Below are 15,579 nucleotides of genomic sequence, written 5' to 3' on the forward strand. Positions count from 1 at the left end.
GGTTTCGAGAGGGGCTAGAAACTGAAAGGAGGAGATCCCGGAAAGGAGGTTTGTTCGTCTCAAATCTGGAGATAACCTCCTCATAAATCCTCGGCTGACTCCTGAACTTCAGGCACAAGGGAGACCCCGCGGAGTCCGTGAAAAGAAACAATCAGAAGGCAGAGAGAACTGAGATTTCAGCCGGTAACCACCACGGGACACACAGTTTGGCACAGGGCTCCCACCAAGTTAGAAGGGCTGGGTCATCTTTGAGGCTCCCCAGCCGATTCTAATGAAGTCACTGGCACATTAAAACCCCCACTAAACAAACCGAAGGCCGTTCCTTCACTGCCATAATGTTTCAGGCAACTGATTTTCTCTGACATCTACGAAGAATTACGAAGCACCTGTATAGATGTTCAAGTACATGGGAGACATACATGCACACACGGACACCCAAGCGCACACATACATTCCCGTGTGTGCTTTTTCTCACTCAGTACCACCCGCTTCATTTGCTTACAGGTTTCCTTCCCACACTCTGTCTTCCCACAGCGGCCCCTCCCCCTCCCTTTCCAGAACAAAGCATCAGCTCACGTTCTCACCCAAGTGAACATCCTAACTTAAAGTACTCAGAGGCACTGAGTCTAAGGTTAAACTCTGACAAGGCCAGCAAGTGATCTGTCAGTTATAAAATGCCACCATGAAAAATAATTTCTTTCTTTTCCTCCTCTTCTTCTTCTTTTTTCTTTCTTTCTTTCTTTCTTTCTTTCTTTCTTTCTTTCTTTCTTTTTTCTCCTTGTGCTAGCAGGCACTTTGGGTTTCAGTTCAAAAAGTTATCATGCAGTTTGTTTGGGGGCACATGTAATGCAAGATTTCGGTTTGACCTCAAGGTTTTGGCTTATTCTAAGCTTGGGAGATAGATGCGAGTCCAGCAAATAGAGCTTCCCAAGGGCAGGGCTGATGCCACTGTTTATGTATCTTGAACCTGAGCAAGGATGATCTTGGTTGGTTAAAACATGGTGCTGATGGCACTGTCCTAATAGGCTCGATCACTTTATCGCTGATGAAACTCCTGCTAAGAAAAGCTGCCCCGATTGACTCTGACCGGGCTGCACGGGAACCGGAAGGAAGAGTATATACACTGATCAGAGAATACAATCACCACTCCAGGATCAGCGGAGTCATCCTCAAATAACTAAGATGGCATGTTTTAAAGCTGTGCCGTCTTCCTACCCTGAAGGATTTCTCTGGACCATGGAGGAGCCTAGAATCCAGCCACCAAGCCCTTCAAACAGCATCGATACACTGGATGTTAATTGCGTTGTGGTTTTAGCTTCCTTTCCGGACACTTCAAAGTAATACTCTCCCCCGCCACCCCCCAACCCTTTGGAGTCTCTCTCCTAACTGCCAATAAAGTGGACTCGATAAGTCCAGCTCCGGCAGACAAGACTGACCGCAGGCTTTGCGGCTGGCCTTTGCAAAATCCAATAAGCATGTAATTGCAGCAACATCTCCCTTTTTGGGATGGTTCACCTTCAGCAGGCTGTCAAACTTGAATCCGTTATTTTATCAGATGCCGGGAGCCTGGCGTCACCAAACTTCTCATTGCTAAATCTTTGTTTTCCTTCTAAACTCTGGTACTCCAGGGACTGATAAGACTTCCTGGGTTGTAAAAGGAAGAGAGACGCCAATTTTCTAAATACATAAATAAAAATGTAATTTGAACTCTTGCCCTAGTATACAAACAATTTCAATTAAGCTTTGAATGTCCTCCCTCGGCTTTGCTGGGAGAGGCTCCCAAGAGGCTCCCGTAGAGAGAGAGAGAGAGAGAGAGAGAGAGAGAGAGAGACACACACACACACACGAAGACTAGAAAGTTAATTGTTCTTTTAGCTGAAACATTTCGGGCTCAGGAAAAGTCAGCATTCAACTGTCTTGGTAATTGAATTAAGAAAAAGAGTTTAAAAAAAAAAAAGAAAAAGAAAAAGAGTCTTACCTTCTCGCCGATCATTTCTGAGAACCCGCACCTTCTCAATTTTCCCCAAGAGAGCCCCGTCCTCAGCTAGGGAAAGAGAGAAGCAGAGAATTTGGAACCTCGTTTGCAAGGGCTCTGTATTCAAGTATTGTGATTCCCAGTCATCAGTGGGCGGATCTCCTGGGGCATCAAAGAGGCACCTGTTTCTTTACACGGCCCAGATTTCTGACCTTTTCGGGCACTAAGAAAGGCCGGCGCCCAGGAGAAGGGCCAGGCAAGGGGCAGGAATCCGTCTTGGTACTTACGGTCATTGCTGTAGTCATCCACCAAGATGATCTCTTTTATGAGGTGGGGCGGGCTTTTCTTAAGCACGCTGAGGAAACAGAAAGACAAAGGTTGGGGCCCCTGGGTGGCTCGGTCGGTGAAGCTTCTGACGTCGGCTCAGGTCATGATCTCACGGTTCGTGAGTTCGAGCCCCGTGTCGGGTTCTGTGCTGGGAGCTCAGAGCCCGGTGCCTGCCTCGGGTTCTGTGTCTCCCTCTCTCTCTGCTCTTCCCCTGCTTGTGCTCTCTCTCTCTCTCTCTCTCAAAAACAAATAAATGTTAAAAAAAAGAAAAAAGAAAAAAAGACAAAGTTTGGAAGCCTTGTAGGGGTATCGCTTGGGGTGGGGGATTCTCCTGCGACGGTCCCAATCCTTGGCTGGAGAAGCCATCAATCAGCCGCTCCTTGTGCTGCGGTCAGGTGACCCGTCTGAACCCCCAGCAGACAGCTCTGGCCTGGCACGCCGGGGATGCGAGCCGCGTCCAGCAGCCCTGCCGGGGACCACCACCTGTATGGTGCAGCAGGTGGGCACTGGGTGGCCTCTCCTGCCCTTACCTGACCACCGTCCTCAGCAAGGCCGACCTGGCTTCGTTGTGGAACGTGATCACCACGCTGGTGGCTGGCAGGTCCACCCTCCACTGCTTCCGCTGACATCTGAGGGAAGAGAGACATCGTCCTCTGAACGCACCTGGACCAGCCTCGGAGAGGCCCTGGAGGGCACGAGCCCGAAGACCCACCGGGATGGGCGTTCTCGGGTGGACCTGCTGTCTGCAGGAGGGGCTGGCCTATTCTGAGAGAAAGTGACAACAGGACATAAGGAAACAGAGAAACACAACCAGAGTTACACGTTAAAAGAGGATTTCGGCGAAAAGTAACATATTGAGAACATCTTTCTAACGCGGAGAGCAGAAAAAAAAAAAAAAGCGTGTTTTAAAACAGGGAAGTCCCATTTCTTCCCACATGCAGATACACCTCTAGAGATGTGCTTTTCACAATTCACAGTGGTTATTTCCGAGGGGTGGAACCGACTGCGAGTCGATGTTCTTTTCTCATCTCTCCGGCAAGCATGTGGGGCCTCTGCGGTTCTCGGCAAAGCTGTATCTGGAACCCGGCTCTGTCCCCCTGACTGCTCGGCCGTCCCCCCCCGCCAAGGGCAGCAGGGACACACACCTGTCACCCTGCCAGCCTGTGTCCCAACAAGGTAGGCGGGAGTGGTACAGGCTGGGGCGGGGTGAGGGGCGGGCCCGTGGGAACCTGAGCTCGGCCACTCTCACGGGCGATGTGGTCACAGGGACCACAGATAAGCTCGGGCAGATGGAAACAAGTCACGTCTCGAGTCTGGCCTCCACAGACAGACACAAGACCGCAAGGACACAGGATGGCTGTGTGAAAAAACGGGACCCTGGCAGATCTAGGTCGAAGATGCTAACGTATCATACGCTAGAGGCAGAAACGGCCCATCAAGGTACAGCCGGCTCAGCAGAAGCCGTCTTCAGGGACCGTCCCTTCAGGGCAGGCTCCACGGACTTGGAGAGCACAGAACACGCCAGCATAAAGGTGATGGTTCCAGAGAGAGAGCAATACATCTGGGGTGGGCTCACAGCCTGTCAGGACCACCGGCAACATTCGGGCAGTTACCAAAATGATGGGACCACTGATAACCCGCTTGGGAAAAAAAGGCTGGGAAGATAGGAGAGCATCTTTGCCCTGAGGGAAACGGAAACAGTTCTCAACATCTTTTTTGTGTGTGGAAGCGTGCAAGTGGGGGAGGCGCAGACAGGGGGTTGGGGGTGGGGGACAGAGGATCGGAAGCGGGCTCCGTGCTGACAGGTTGACGGCAGTCAACCCGATGCGGGGCTCGAACACACGAACTGCAAGATCATGACCTGAGCTGCCGTCGGACGCTCAACTGACTGAGCCACCCAGGTGCTCTTTGACCAGCCGTGTTAACACCCCAGGCCCGAAGGGTGCAACAGTTGTGCCATGAGCCTGCACGAGGGTAGGAACCTGTCAGGTGGCCCCCAACGCGGTCCCTCCACCCCGGCCTCTGCGATAGCTGCACAACCTTCCGTGAGCCCAGTGCATTTGACAAACCCTGTTTTTCCCTGTCAGCTCTTCACGTAGGCTACCACAGCTGATGAGCGATGGGCTTCCAGAATAAAAGGGGTCTATCTTAAATGGCCAATCAGTGGGAAAGGGAGTCGGGTTAGAAACAAACAAACAAACAAAAAATCTCTGGTGCCCAGCCACGGCTGAAAGCGTGTAAGCAGTGAAGGACTGAAGCCTTCACACTAAATTTCCATGACTGGGAAAGACGACCTCAGAGAAGCAAATTTGGCAAAGGAGCAGAAAAGCGGTGCAATTAAAAAGCAATGAGGTCCAGAATGGCAAAATGGGCTTCCTTTGTTTATTTTGGTTTATCTGGATAGCCTGATTTTAATTGCTCACGAGGACGCCGCATAATATACCGGTCATGTGTTTGGGGGGGGGGGGGGGGGACGGGAAATGCATTCTGGAATTAATAGCGGACCTCGTTACGGCTCCCGACAGCTAAGTCCTTAATGACAAGTAGATAGACAGGCTGGTTTTGTTGTTTTTCCTTTTCTTTCCATTTCAAGGATTAGCTAATTGTTGGATGAAGGAAGGAAGGAAGCCAACTGGTGGATGCCAGGTTCAGCTGTAAACAAATTACCGACGAGTGCTGTTCCCCAGAACTCCATCCGTAATGCTAACGAGCAAGAACTCACGTTAGGAGGGTAATACCCTCTCCAGTGAGGTCCCACCTAACACAGCGTGAGGTGCTGAGCTAAGCAGGTTGCGCCCTGACTTACGGAGCAGGCGACGCGGCCACGCGAGGATTAAAACTGGGAAGCATTTTTCATGCCCAAATAAATCACAGTCCACTTAACCAATCCGATCACGTCCTATTCTCCCAGTTTGCTGTTCTCCGTGGGAGCCTCATTCTCCGTGAGTGCTGGGAAGTCTCACGTGTTTCAGGACCCAAAAGGGCTGCTGCAGGCACATTATTTTATTAAAACTCTTCTACGTGTCCATAAGGCACCATGTTTTGCCAGGATTTGGCAGTCAGGAAATTTAAAAGGCATCCCGTTATTTTTTTAAAGGTTATTTTATTTATTTATTTTTGAAAGAGAGAGAGAGAGAGAGAGAGAGAGAGAGAGAGAGAGAGAATCCCAAGCCGGTTCCACACTGTCAACGCAGAGCCCGGCAATGGGGCTCAAGCTCTCGAACTTCGAGATCAGGACCTGAGTCGAAATCAAGGGTCAGACGCTTAACCGGCTGAGCCACCCAGGCGCCGCCAGGTATCCCATTTTTCAAGGCAGAGGGCTAACAAGCAAAAACGGAGAAATATCTTACCCCCCTCCCCACCATGAGTTCAGAGTGGATGTGTGTATGCATGTGGATGAATTCAGATCCGAACTCCTCACGCTGAGCCAAGAGAAGTGGGGGGGGGGGGGACGGGTGGCAGGGAGTGAAGAATTTCTTTAAATAGAAACGGAATCAATCTTGCATTTAGAGTCCCATCCTTGCCAAGCAGTCTTCACTACTCCGGAGCCAGCGAAAGGCGGCCCGATTTCGAAGATCACCAGGGGAGCTGGCTGCCGGGGGCACGTTCATACTTGAGCGTTCTTTGGGAAAGGGATACAAACTGCCGATTACTTCAAGTCAGCGCAGGAAGAGTGTGCGGCCAGTCCTGGCCTCCAGCTGATGCGAGCTGGAAGCGGTGCGAGGCCGAGGACACGACACAGGGCTCTGGGTCAGGCGCCGAGGACTGGAGCTCGCTGGAGTCTCCACGGGTCTGCTACTAAACTGGTCATTCTGGTAACTTCCTGTCTGGTCAAACGGACACGTGAACAACTGGAGACAGAAGTTGTGTTTTGTTTTTTTTTAAATGCTTAATTTAGTTTCATACTTCTCTGAGACCACATGGCTATCATGATCTGAACTCGTGACTGGCTGGAAATGAGAAAAATGGCCCATCTCAATGACAATGTGCTCCTGAGCCCTTCAGGGGGAAGAGGGGATTTGTCTCCGGGACAGACTCGTCTCTGATGCAGGTGTCCTATTTGGGGCTGGTCACAAAGTTGCTCAAAGAACCAAATGCGCTGGGACGCTAGGGGCTCTGGGTAATAATGCAGATGAATAATAAGGGATGTTTTCTACGCCGCCCCCAGCACGCCACTGCTCACTGTCACCCAGCTGACCTCGTATTTCTGCAAAGGGCCTGCGGTAACCTTGGTCACTGACTGTGTCATCTGTGAAGATGGCCCTCGTAATCTTGCATAATTGTCAGGAGAATCGAATAAAAACCTATGGAAAAAAAAAAAAAAACCTCCGAAAAGGGGAAAGGTCACTACTTGTAATGCAGGGTTAATAACAGGTGTTTGGTGTCTGTGTGTCATCGGTGCGGGGAGCTCGGCGTGGAGTTTTCTCTAGTAACTTGGAGTTGAGGCCGATGTGATGGGCGTGGGACAGAGAAGCACACATGATGGTCTATGGGAGGACAGTGTGGTCACTCGGTGGGAGAAGGGCTCCCAGGTCTCCACGAAAAGCGCGGTGGATAGAATGGTAGGGGGATGGAAAAACAGGCTTCGGTAAGAGAGAGAGTTCTAGAACCTCTACAAGGTGCAGAGCAAGGTCACGCTTATTCTGAGATGGGCATGATGGCCAAAAGGAGGGTCACGGGAATGAAGACACACTGGGTGAGTAAGTTCCATCTCCCTGAAACGTCTGTTCAACTCAGATTTTGTAAGGAAAATACCGAGCAACTTGATCGATGAGTAGTTAATTTAGCAATTAAAGTAGTAATTAAGCATTATTCGGTGTTAGCATAAAGATGGGTGTCTATCATGGAGGAGATGGGATATGTATACCTTTAAAAGAATAAAGCAAAGTTGGGGCGCCTGGGTGGCTTGGTGGGTTAAGCGTCCGACTTCGGCTCAGGTCATGATCTCACGGTCCGTGAGTTCGAGCCCCGCGTCGGGCTCTGTGCTGACAGCTCAGAGCCTGGAGCCTGTTTCAGATTCTGTGTCTCCCTCTCTCTCTGCCCCTCCCCTGTTCATGCTCTGTCTCTCTCGGTCTCAAAAATAAATAAATGTTAAAAAAAAAAACATAAAAAAAAAAGAATAAAGCAAAGTTAAAAGCCACGTCAAGCTCATGAAGGCATCTTCTGGGTGCCCGGCACTCAGAGGCCGCTTGGCCCCTCTGTGAAGCCAGTAGGGCACTTCCAGCCGGTCCCACAAGGGGGATGTGCAGACCCCAGGACCCTGAGCATTCGACACACAGCCCGTGACCTGATCACAAATCGGGATTCTGGCGTAGGTGGAAATTTGCCGGCAAAGGGAGCCTTGAATGATTAGTTTCTGCAGCCCACACCTTACTGTGTGCCCGGCCCCAGCCGCCTTCCGGCCGCGTCTCTGCTTCCCGGGGAGCAGCTCAAGGGGAAAAAAACACCCGGCTGAGGCAAGGCCACAGTCTCGTTCGAGGTTCTGGTTGCTGTCGTATGCATTTCTCTGTATAAATCGTGAAGCTGGCATCCTGGGTTCCTTCAATCTGTGAGCGCAGTTCGAGTCCGCCTCTGAGAGACAAAGCTGGCTCTGGTTTGTGGACAGTGAAACAAAGCGAAGCGGAAGGGTGGGGGGAGCGAAGCTTCCGTTCCTGGGTTTGCAAAGCCAAGGGTCCAGCCTTGGACCACGATGCACTCGCCGGGGCCTCTGGGGAAGAGGGGCAGATGCCGCCTTTTTCCCAGGCCGCCTCAGCACCGGCACCCGCGTCGTGTGTGTGCGGAGAACTTCACACCTACGATCCGGACAGCAACATACAAGCACCCGTGCGCCCCCCGCTCGGCTTTAGTAAATCTTGGTATTTCATGCTCACCGCTCTAAGGCTTTCCACGGCGGGCCAATGCCACGCCTCATCCCTTCCCTGCTGCTGGCTGACTTCTCCCTGTCAGCAATAACACAGTGGTGGACGCGGTCTTCTTACATAAAGCTTCTCAGCCATTAGGTCCCCGCAAGGGGCCAGTCACAGATGGATGTCCCTCTTCAACTGAACGTGAGACAGTCAACTGCTCTCTATAATGGCTGTTACCAGTTTCGCTCCTGCTCCCAAGGCCCCGAGTTCATGTGGCTCCACGGTCTTCCCGCCCCTTGGTATCACCGGAGTATTTTTATTTGGCCAGGCAGACTGGTACGCAACAGCTGTTCGGGGTTCCACTTTTTATTACCTCCTTACTACTTGATGACAGGAATTTAGATCTTCTGGACGTCATCCTTCTGTCGGCCAGATGCACTGTAGGAACCTTTTCCAAGTCTGTGGCAGATCCTTTAATTTTGTTCGCGATGTCTTCTGTCAAACATGTGTCTTAAGTCAGACTTTTCAAACTGTGGCCCTGGGGTAACATTCTGATGACCTAAGGTCATTAATATATTCTTTGTAGGTTTTCTTCCAGATGTTTTAACTTTTATTCATTTATTTTATTTATTTGAGTGAGAGAGAGAGAGAGAGAGACAGAGAATCCCAAGCAGGCTCTGCACGATCAGCACAGAGCCTAACGCGGGGCTCGAACCCGCGAACCGTGAGATCACGACCGGAGCCCAAACCAGCCAGCTGCACGCTCAACCGACTGAGCCATCCAGGCATCCCTGGATGTTTTAAAACTTTCACAAATACGTTTCGCATTTACATTCTCTCACTGCCCATGTATATTTTTATGAATGGTAGGACTAAGTGATCTCATTTTTTCTACATGGATGATTCGTGTCTCAGTACCGCTTAACAGCTCATTACTTCACCCCTGGCTTGGAATGTCACTGCTGTCACATTGCATTTTTTATATGCAGACGTCTACTGCTGGTTCCATTTCTGCTCTGTTCACGTAACCTTGCATTCGCGCCATGCTGCCTTAACTGGAGGTAAGTCTTCGCCTCCGACAAGGCAGGCTGCCTACGATGTGTAGTTCTTCATTCAAGACACTTTATTGGCTATTCGGGGCCATTTGCCTTTCCTTATGAATTTAAAGATCAGTTCTTGAAGTGCCATGAAAGAAAGCACCATAGGACACTGTACTGAATTCACAGATTAATTTGAAGAGAATCAGTATCTTTATAATACTGAGTGGGTTTGGGTTTTTTTTTTTTTTTTTCCTTCAGTTATGTTTTTTTTTTTTTTTTAAGTAATCTCTACGCCCAACGTGGGGCTCGAACTCACGACCACATGATCAAGAGCTGCACACTCCACCAACTAGGCCAACCAGGCACCGCCCCCCTTCAATTGGGTTTTGTACTTTGCTAGTTTTCTCCAGAAAAGTCGTGCACATCTTTTGTTGAATTTATTCCTAGTTACCCCTACATTATGCTCGCTATACACAGTGGGATCCATTTTCCCATCTTCCAACAGGCCAGGGCTGCTGCTCAGTTTTGCATGTGGCCGCAGTACTGAGCAACCTCACTGAACTCCTTAGTTCTTTTGTTTTGTTTTTTGTTTTTTTTAATTTTTTATTTATTTTTTTCCGACATTTTTTTTTAATTTATTTTTGGGACAGAGAGAGACAGAGCATGAACGGGGGAGGGGCAGAGAGAGAGGGAGACACAGAATCGGAAACAGGCTCCAGGCTCTGAGCCACCAGCCCAGAGCCCGACGCGGGGCTCGAACTCACGGACCGCGAGATCGTGACCTGGCTGAAGTCGGACGCTTAACCGACTGCGCCACCCAGGCGCCCCCGTTCTTTTGTTTTATAAATATTTTTTTAGACGTTTATTTAGTTACTTTGAGAGAGAGAGTACACGAGCAGGAGGAGAGGCAATAAACAGTTTATAGGTTCTCTTGGATTTCCCACTAATCAATTCATCCACATTTTGTTTTTTTCTTTCCATTTCTTACAAATCTTCCGTTTCTTGTCTTAATAAGGCACCGGTTATATGACCTACAACATAATATGCGATTTAAAAAAGGGGGGGGGGCTAGAAAACATCCTTACCTCCATCTCATCTTTAATGTGCTCACAATTAGATTTCTTTCTTTCTTTTTTTTTGAGAGAGAGTGCGAGTAGGGGAGAGGGGCAGAGGGAAGGAGGGATGGAGAGAGGGAGAGGGAGAGGGAGAGGGAGGGAGGGAGGGAGAGAGGGAGAGGGAGAGAGAAAGAGAGAGAGAGAGAGAGGATCCCAAGCAGGTTCCACGCCCAGCACGGAGCCCAACACGGGGCTCAATAAGATCATGACCTGAGCCGAGATCGAGAGTTGGATTCTTAACTGATGGAGACACCCCCACGCCCCCAGAATTTCATCATTAAGCAGAATGCTTCCTGGAGATGTTTTATAGACTACCTTTAATTAGGTTAAGTTACAAGGTTAAATTCCCTTGTAAGTGCTATATTTTGCTGATTTTTTTTCTCTTCCATCTATTAAAGATGATCATATAGCCTTTCTTCTTTACTGCATTGAGGTGGTAAATTGTATTAATATAGTTTTCTGTTGCTCAGTCAATCCTCTTTTCCTAAAATAAACTCTAACTGGTCATGACTTTTTTTTTTTTTTTTAAAGAACAAGGTAGTATTTTTATTTTATTTTTTTTCAACGTTTATTTATTTTTGGGACAGAGAGAGACAGAGCGTGAACGGGGGAGGGGCAGAGAGAGAGGGAGACACAGAATCGGAAACAGGCTCCAGGCTCTGAGCCATCAGCCCAGAGCCTGACGCGGGGCTCGAACTCACGGACCGCGAGATCGTGACCTGGCTGAAGTCGGACGCTTAACCGACTGCGCCACCCAGGCGCCCCTGGTCATGACTTTTTTAAATAGAGCTGTGTTAGATTTGCTAGTATTTGGTTGAGATCTTTTGAATCAATAACGTAACTGTGACTGGTCTGCAAGTTTCTGTTCTTACACTTTCCTTTTCCAATCTCTAGCAAGATTCTCCTGCCCTCACGAAAGCATGCACGATGGCTTCACTCGTTTTCTATTCTTTAAACTAGTCTGTGGTTTATGTAAACCCACCTGAGCCGTCAATGTGGGGAAGGCAAACTTTTTATTGCCCAGACGGTCTTTCATGGCTTGTATTTATTCATATTTTTAATTTCTGGGGTGATTCTGGTAATTTCCATGTTCCTAAAAAACCATTCCATGTAAGTCGCATTTATCTGCATAAAAGCGTACGCACAATTTTCTTATGGTCATTACAAGCTCTACTGTGTTAATAATAATGGCTGTGCTATTTTCCCCAATACTATTTTACCATGGTTTTTCTTTATTTTGGTTAATGAGTATTCTTGGAGATTTCTATTTTTTGAAGATCAAGTTTTACATGATCCTATTTTGTTGTGTGTGTGTCTTTCTACTTCATTAAATTTTTCTTTTTCCTGCATTATGTCCTTCCTCCTGCTGTTGAGGTTTTTTTTACCCTGTCTTCTTCCACCTTCCAAGGTCACAGAGTGGGCCGGGTGAGCCTATGCAACAAACAGGTGGCTTCAAATCCAGTCAAATTCTCTAGACGGAGAGACAAAGGCAGTTCTGTGCTCAGCCAAGAGCAGGGCGGGGTGACGTAGGGAGAGGTGGCCTTAGGTTTCGGAATGACTGGCTGTTTAACTCGGGGAAGGAGCCGCGGGCACAGGTCTTCATCCTCTGCCAAGGTACACACCGAGGGCCGGGCCCCGGGGGAGACAGGGCCACCCTGGGGGCTGCTCTGACCCCAGTCTCTCCAGCAGACCCAGCGTCTGAAAGTGTGCCGGCCCCCTCGCACACCTGTGGGGCCGGGGAGACAAAGCAGGAGAAGCTGTGTGAGGGTCAGGCTCAGACAGCAAAGCCCCGATGTTTCGGAAACCCTGACATAGATGAAAACAGATCCGGTCACTTCCCAGCCCCTTTGCTCTCTGCTTGTGTATGGAGTATGGGGGGGGGGGCCCGGGGGCGGCGGAGAGGTTAACACACAGGCCACTGGGAGGAAGGCTGTCAACAGCAGGTGACCCCAAACAGGCCCTGAACACACATTTGTCCCCTTGCTCTCACCCACAGAGACCACACTTCCACGATTTCCATTCCAAAGGGAAAAAAGGGTGGGTCTATTTGTCCCCGTGGGAGCCACAGAGCCCAGATGGTTAGTGTCAGACTCTCAGAAGGGCCTATTTCTTTTATAAATGTTTATATTCATTTTTGAGACAGACACAGAGAGAGAGAGAGAATCCCAAGCGGGCTCTGAGGTGTCATCTCAGAGCCCGATCCGGGGCTCAATCTCAGGAACCATGAGGTCATGACCTGAGCCGAAACCAAGGGTCGGACGCTTAACCGACTGAGCCACCCAGGCGCCCCCCCAACAAGAGCCTATTGAAAAGTAGATGCCTTGGCCCTGCCCACCTGAGTAAGTCTGAGTGACGTCTGAGAATCTGATTTCAGAAGCTCCCTCTTCCCCAAGTGATGCTGATGCAGGCTGTTCTCAGGCCTCGTTTTAGGAAAGTTTGCAGAAGATCGAGCGACAATGGTCCCCTACTCTGGAGCTGTAACTAGACTCATCTGAGGAGCTCTGGAATTATCCATGGAATTCTGATACGGACCACAGGGCACAGAGGCTAAAAACCACTTCTCTAGAGGACTGTGGTTTCCCATTCCCCCTCCACCTCAACCCGAGTCCCCGTGTCCATCATGTAAGGACCCCGCCTGTGCCGTGTTCCTCACACTCCGGCCAAGGTGAGAAGCCCGACACTTAGAGGGTCAGGTGTGAGGCTTTGGAATAAGGCTCCAACGCATCTGGGCCCTGTGGATCGAGATCCGGCCCACACCTCAGATCTGGGCTCACAACAAGAGGTGGGCGGGCCTTGCAACCGATCATTGTCCCTCTACCTTCAGAGCATGAGCAACATTTACAGGCCAAACTAGGTGGGTGCACCCTTCACCCCCCGGCGCTTCCTCTCTGGCCACCCATGGAGATCAGCCTCCCGTGGCCGTGTTCACGGTGCGTTTCGCTACGGAGTTCTAGGAAGGTTGGACAGACCATGGGGTAGAACGGGTATTAGAAATGGAACAGAAGAAAAAATTGAAAAGGCAGAAGAAGAAAAAAAAAAAGAAGCAAGCTAAAGACCTCTCGTATAATGTTCATTTAATTAAAACACACTCTTAGTACTCCTCCAAACAGTGATAACGGCATAATATTCCACCTAATCAACTAATTTCTGGTCAGTCCTAATAGCTAGAGAGCTTAGTCTACAGAGGTCTTTTAAAGCGGAAGAGAACCAAATCCTAAGACATTTGAAAACCTCTACAGGACTCATCTGAAATTAAGCTTCTTAAAAATCTAGTTGGCAGGAGATTTGAATAAGCCCCATTAATCACCATGGGTTTGTCTCGCTTTGAAATTACGAGTCTAAAACAGCCCCCTCGCCTCCCACAGGTTCTCGTATTCCGTACTGCATTGCGAAAGGGAGCATGTTCTAAGACAAAATATTTATCCTCGCTGTGACGCCAGAAGCTCGAGCCGATCTGATCTCCCACACTCCCCGTGGAGTCCTCTAGATGCCCCGGAAAGGCAAGGGTTCCAGAGGTGAGAGCGCACACACGCCCGGGGCGGGCGGAGGCCACGCACGAACACACACTCTTCACGCACCAAACACTCCAGGCTCAGCACCGGCTATAGGAAGGGCCGCCCGGATGCACACGAGTGCTCTCCTCCCGAGCCGGGGGGACCTCAGGGTTCCCCTGGCCGCCTTCAGCAAGCACGCCGTCTGGTGGAACCCAACTATTCTTTCATTCAGAGGGCGTCATCTGCCCTTTACTGCCTCCGGTTTTACAGACACTAAATGGTAACTGAACACTTCTTCAGGAGTCAAGAGCCGTTGCAAGCTGAGAAAATAAGAGCCCTGGACGAAGCCATCTGAACTTCATCAAGCGTCCGAGAGCACTCGAGCCATCAACCTCCTGCCCACCGTTCGGGCGGAGGCAGCTCAGAGGCAGAAAAGCACAGGACTTGAAATGATCCTTCTTCCTGATGCCACGGAAGACGCTGTCCTCTCGGGGTAGAAGCCCACGCCGCTTACGAGACACTAAGAACCACGTGTTCCATTTCTCAGCCCTGGTCTGTCCCCCTGGGACATGAGGAACCCACTGACCGGCTCAACTCCACCACCTCTGCTCCCAAGGGCGGCCACCTTCCTCCCTGATACGTGAACTCCGGTTTCCAAGCTGCCAAGGGTTTAGTTTTTATCTTCACTGCTCTGCGAAGAGATGTGCTTCTATTTTTATCTGCTCCCCACAGTCTCGAAGCGGCTAATCCTTAGGAGTACGCCCTCTTAGGGATTCTTCGGGCAGTTGGCTTTCTTTTCTTCCCTGTGTCTTTCTCTTGCAGCCGTCGCTGCAACACTCGGGTCAAATAATGGACTTCGGGTGGCCACTGAGCCGCGGTCTGACCTCTGAAACTTGGCAGGAGAAAGCTATGTCCTGTCAAGGGTGCCATCTGAAGGGACGCCCTTTTCAAAGATACCGTTAACTGCTCTACGCTGTTGACTGTTGGAACAAAGATCGACTGTTCGGATAACGATGCTAGGAATCAGAGGTTGTAGTGGATCCATTCTCTCACAAAGCCCAAGGCAAACAGCTCAGTCAGGCCACTGGACAAGCCTAAGAACGTAACCCCGACGTAGCAGGTTCCCTATTCTATTTGCTCCCTTGGTCCTGGCCTATCAGCGTTCCACGCAGAGAACAGAACGGAACACCCAGCGTCTGTCTGTCCCGGCATGGCTTGTTCACATTTTTTCCAACCAACGTCCGGATGATTTGTTTGCTCGTGTCAAACGTTAACAGCAATTTCTAGAATCTTGGGGGAAAAAACATCAGCTTCTAGTTGGTGACACCATGGTAGGCTATGGTGAAGAATGATAAGGTTATTTGACCTATCTGGGCACTGACAGTTACTACGTGGATGCAGCAGCCTCAGTCCTGCTGAGGCTACCGATCTGTGGGATGTCTTCTCGGCACACCTGAAGGAGGGGGTACATGCTTCCTGGCAATGCAAAGATCGCCCTCTCTTGCTCCTTTCAGACAGATTTTGTTTGGGATGAATTGCCAAGTCCTTGAGGCAAGTCCTGATTGGCCCAGGACAAACTCGTTTTTCCCCGCCTCGGTCATGGTCACAAACAGCCGTGACTTAGTTCTGGCCCATGGACTGTAACAGAAGGTCCGCTGGGCAGACTTCCAGAAAAGTAATAAGCTGCTGAAGGAAAGACCACTTCTGACCCCTTTACTTCCTGCCTTCAAAGTGATCACGATGCATGGAGCTATGGCAGCCTTTTTATAATCAGAAGGCAAA

At 49.9% G+C, this 15,579-nt stretch overlaps 1 protein-coding gene across 4 annotated transcripts in view; it reads right to left on the reverse strand.

Moving 5' to 3' along the window:
• The window catches only part of GALNT2 (polypeptide N-acetylgalactosaminyltransferase 2), a 194,846-nt gene that overhangs the window by 34,285 nt on the left and 144,982 nt on the right, over positions 1–15,579 (reverse strand). For all 4 annotated transcript variants that reach the window (XM_040464851.1, XM_040464847.1, XM_040464850.1 and 1 more), the window contains exons 4-6: positions 2,833–2,931; positions 2,263–2,330; positions 1,979–2,044 (exon numbers count right to left, since the gene is read on the reverse strand). In XM_040464851.1, the coding sequence (XP_040320785.1) occupies positions 1,979–2,044; positions 2,263–2,330; positions 2,833–2,931 (233 nt within the window). The remainder of the gene's footprint in view (positions 1–1,978; positions 2,045–2,262; positions 2,331–2,832; positions 2,932–15,579) is intronic.

Source organism: Herpailurus yagouaroundi, unplaced genomic scaffold, assembly GCF_014898765.1.
Source record: "Herpailurus yagouaroundi ecotype Mexico unplaced genomic scaffold, PumYag 530, whole genome shotgun sequence".
NCBI classification, from domain to species: domain Eukaryota; kingdom Metazoa; phylum Chordata; class Mammalia; order Carnivora; family Felidae; genus Herpailurus; species Herpailurus yagouaroundi.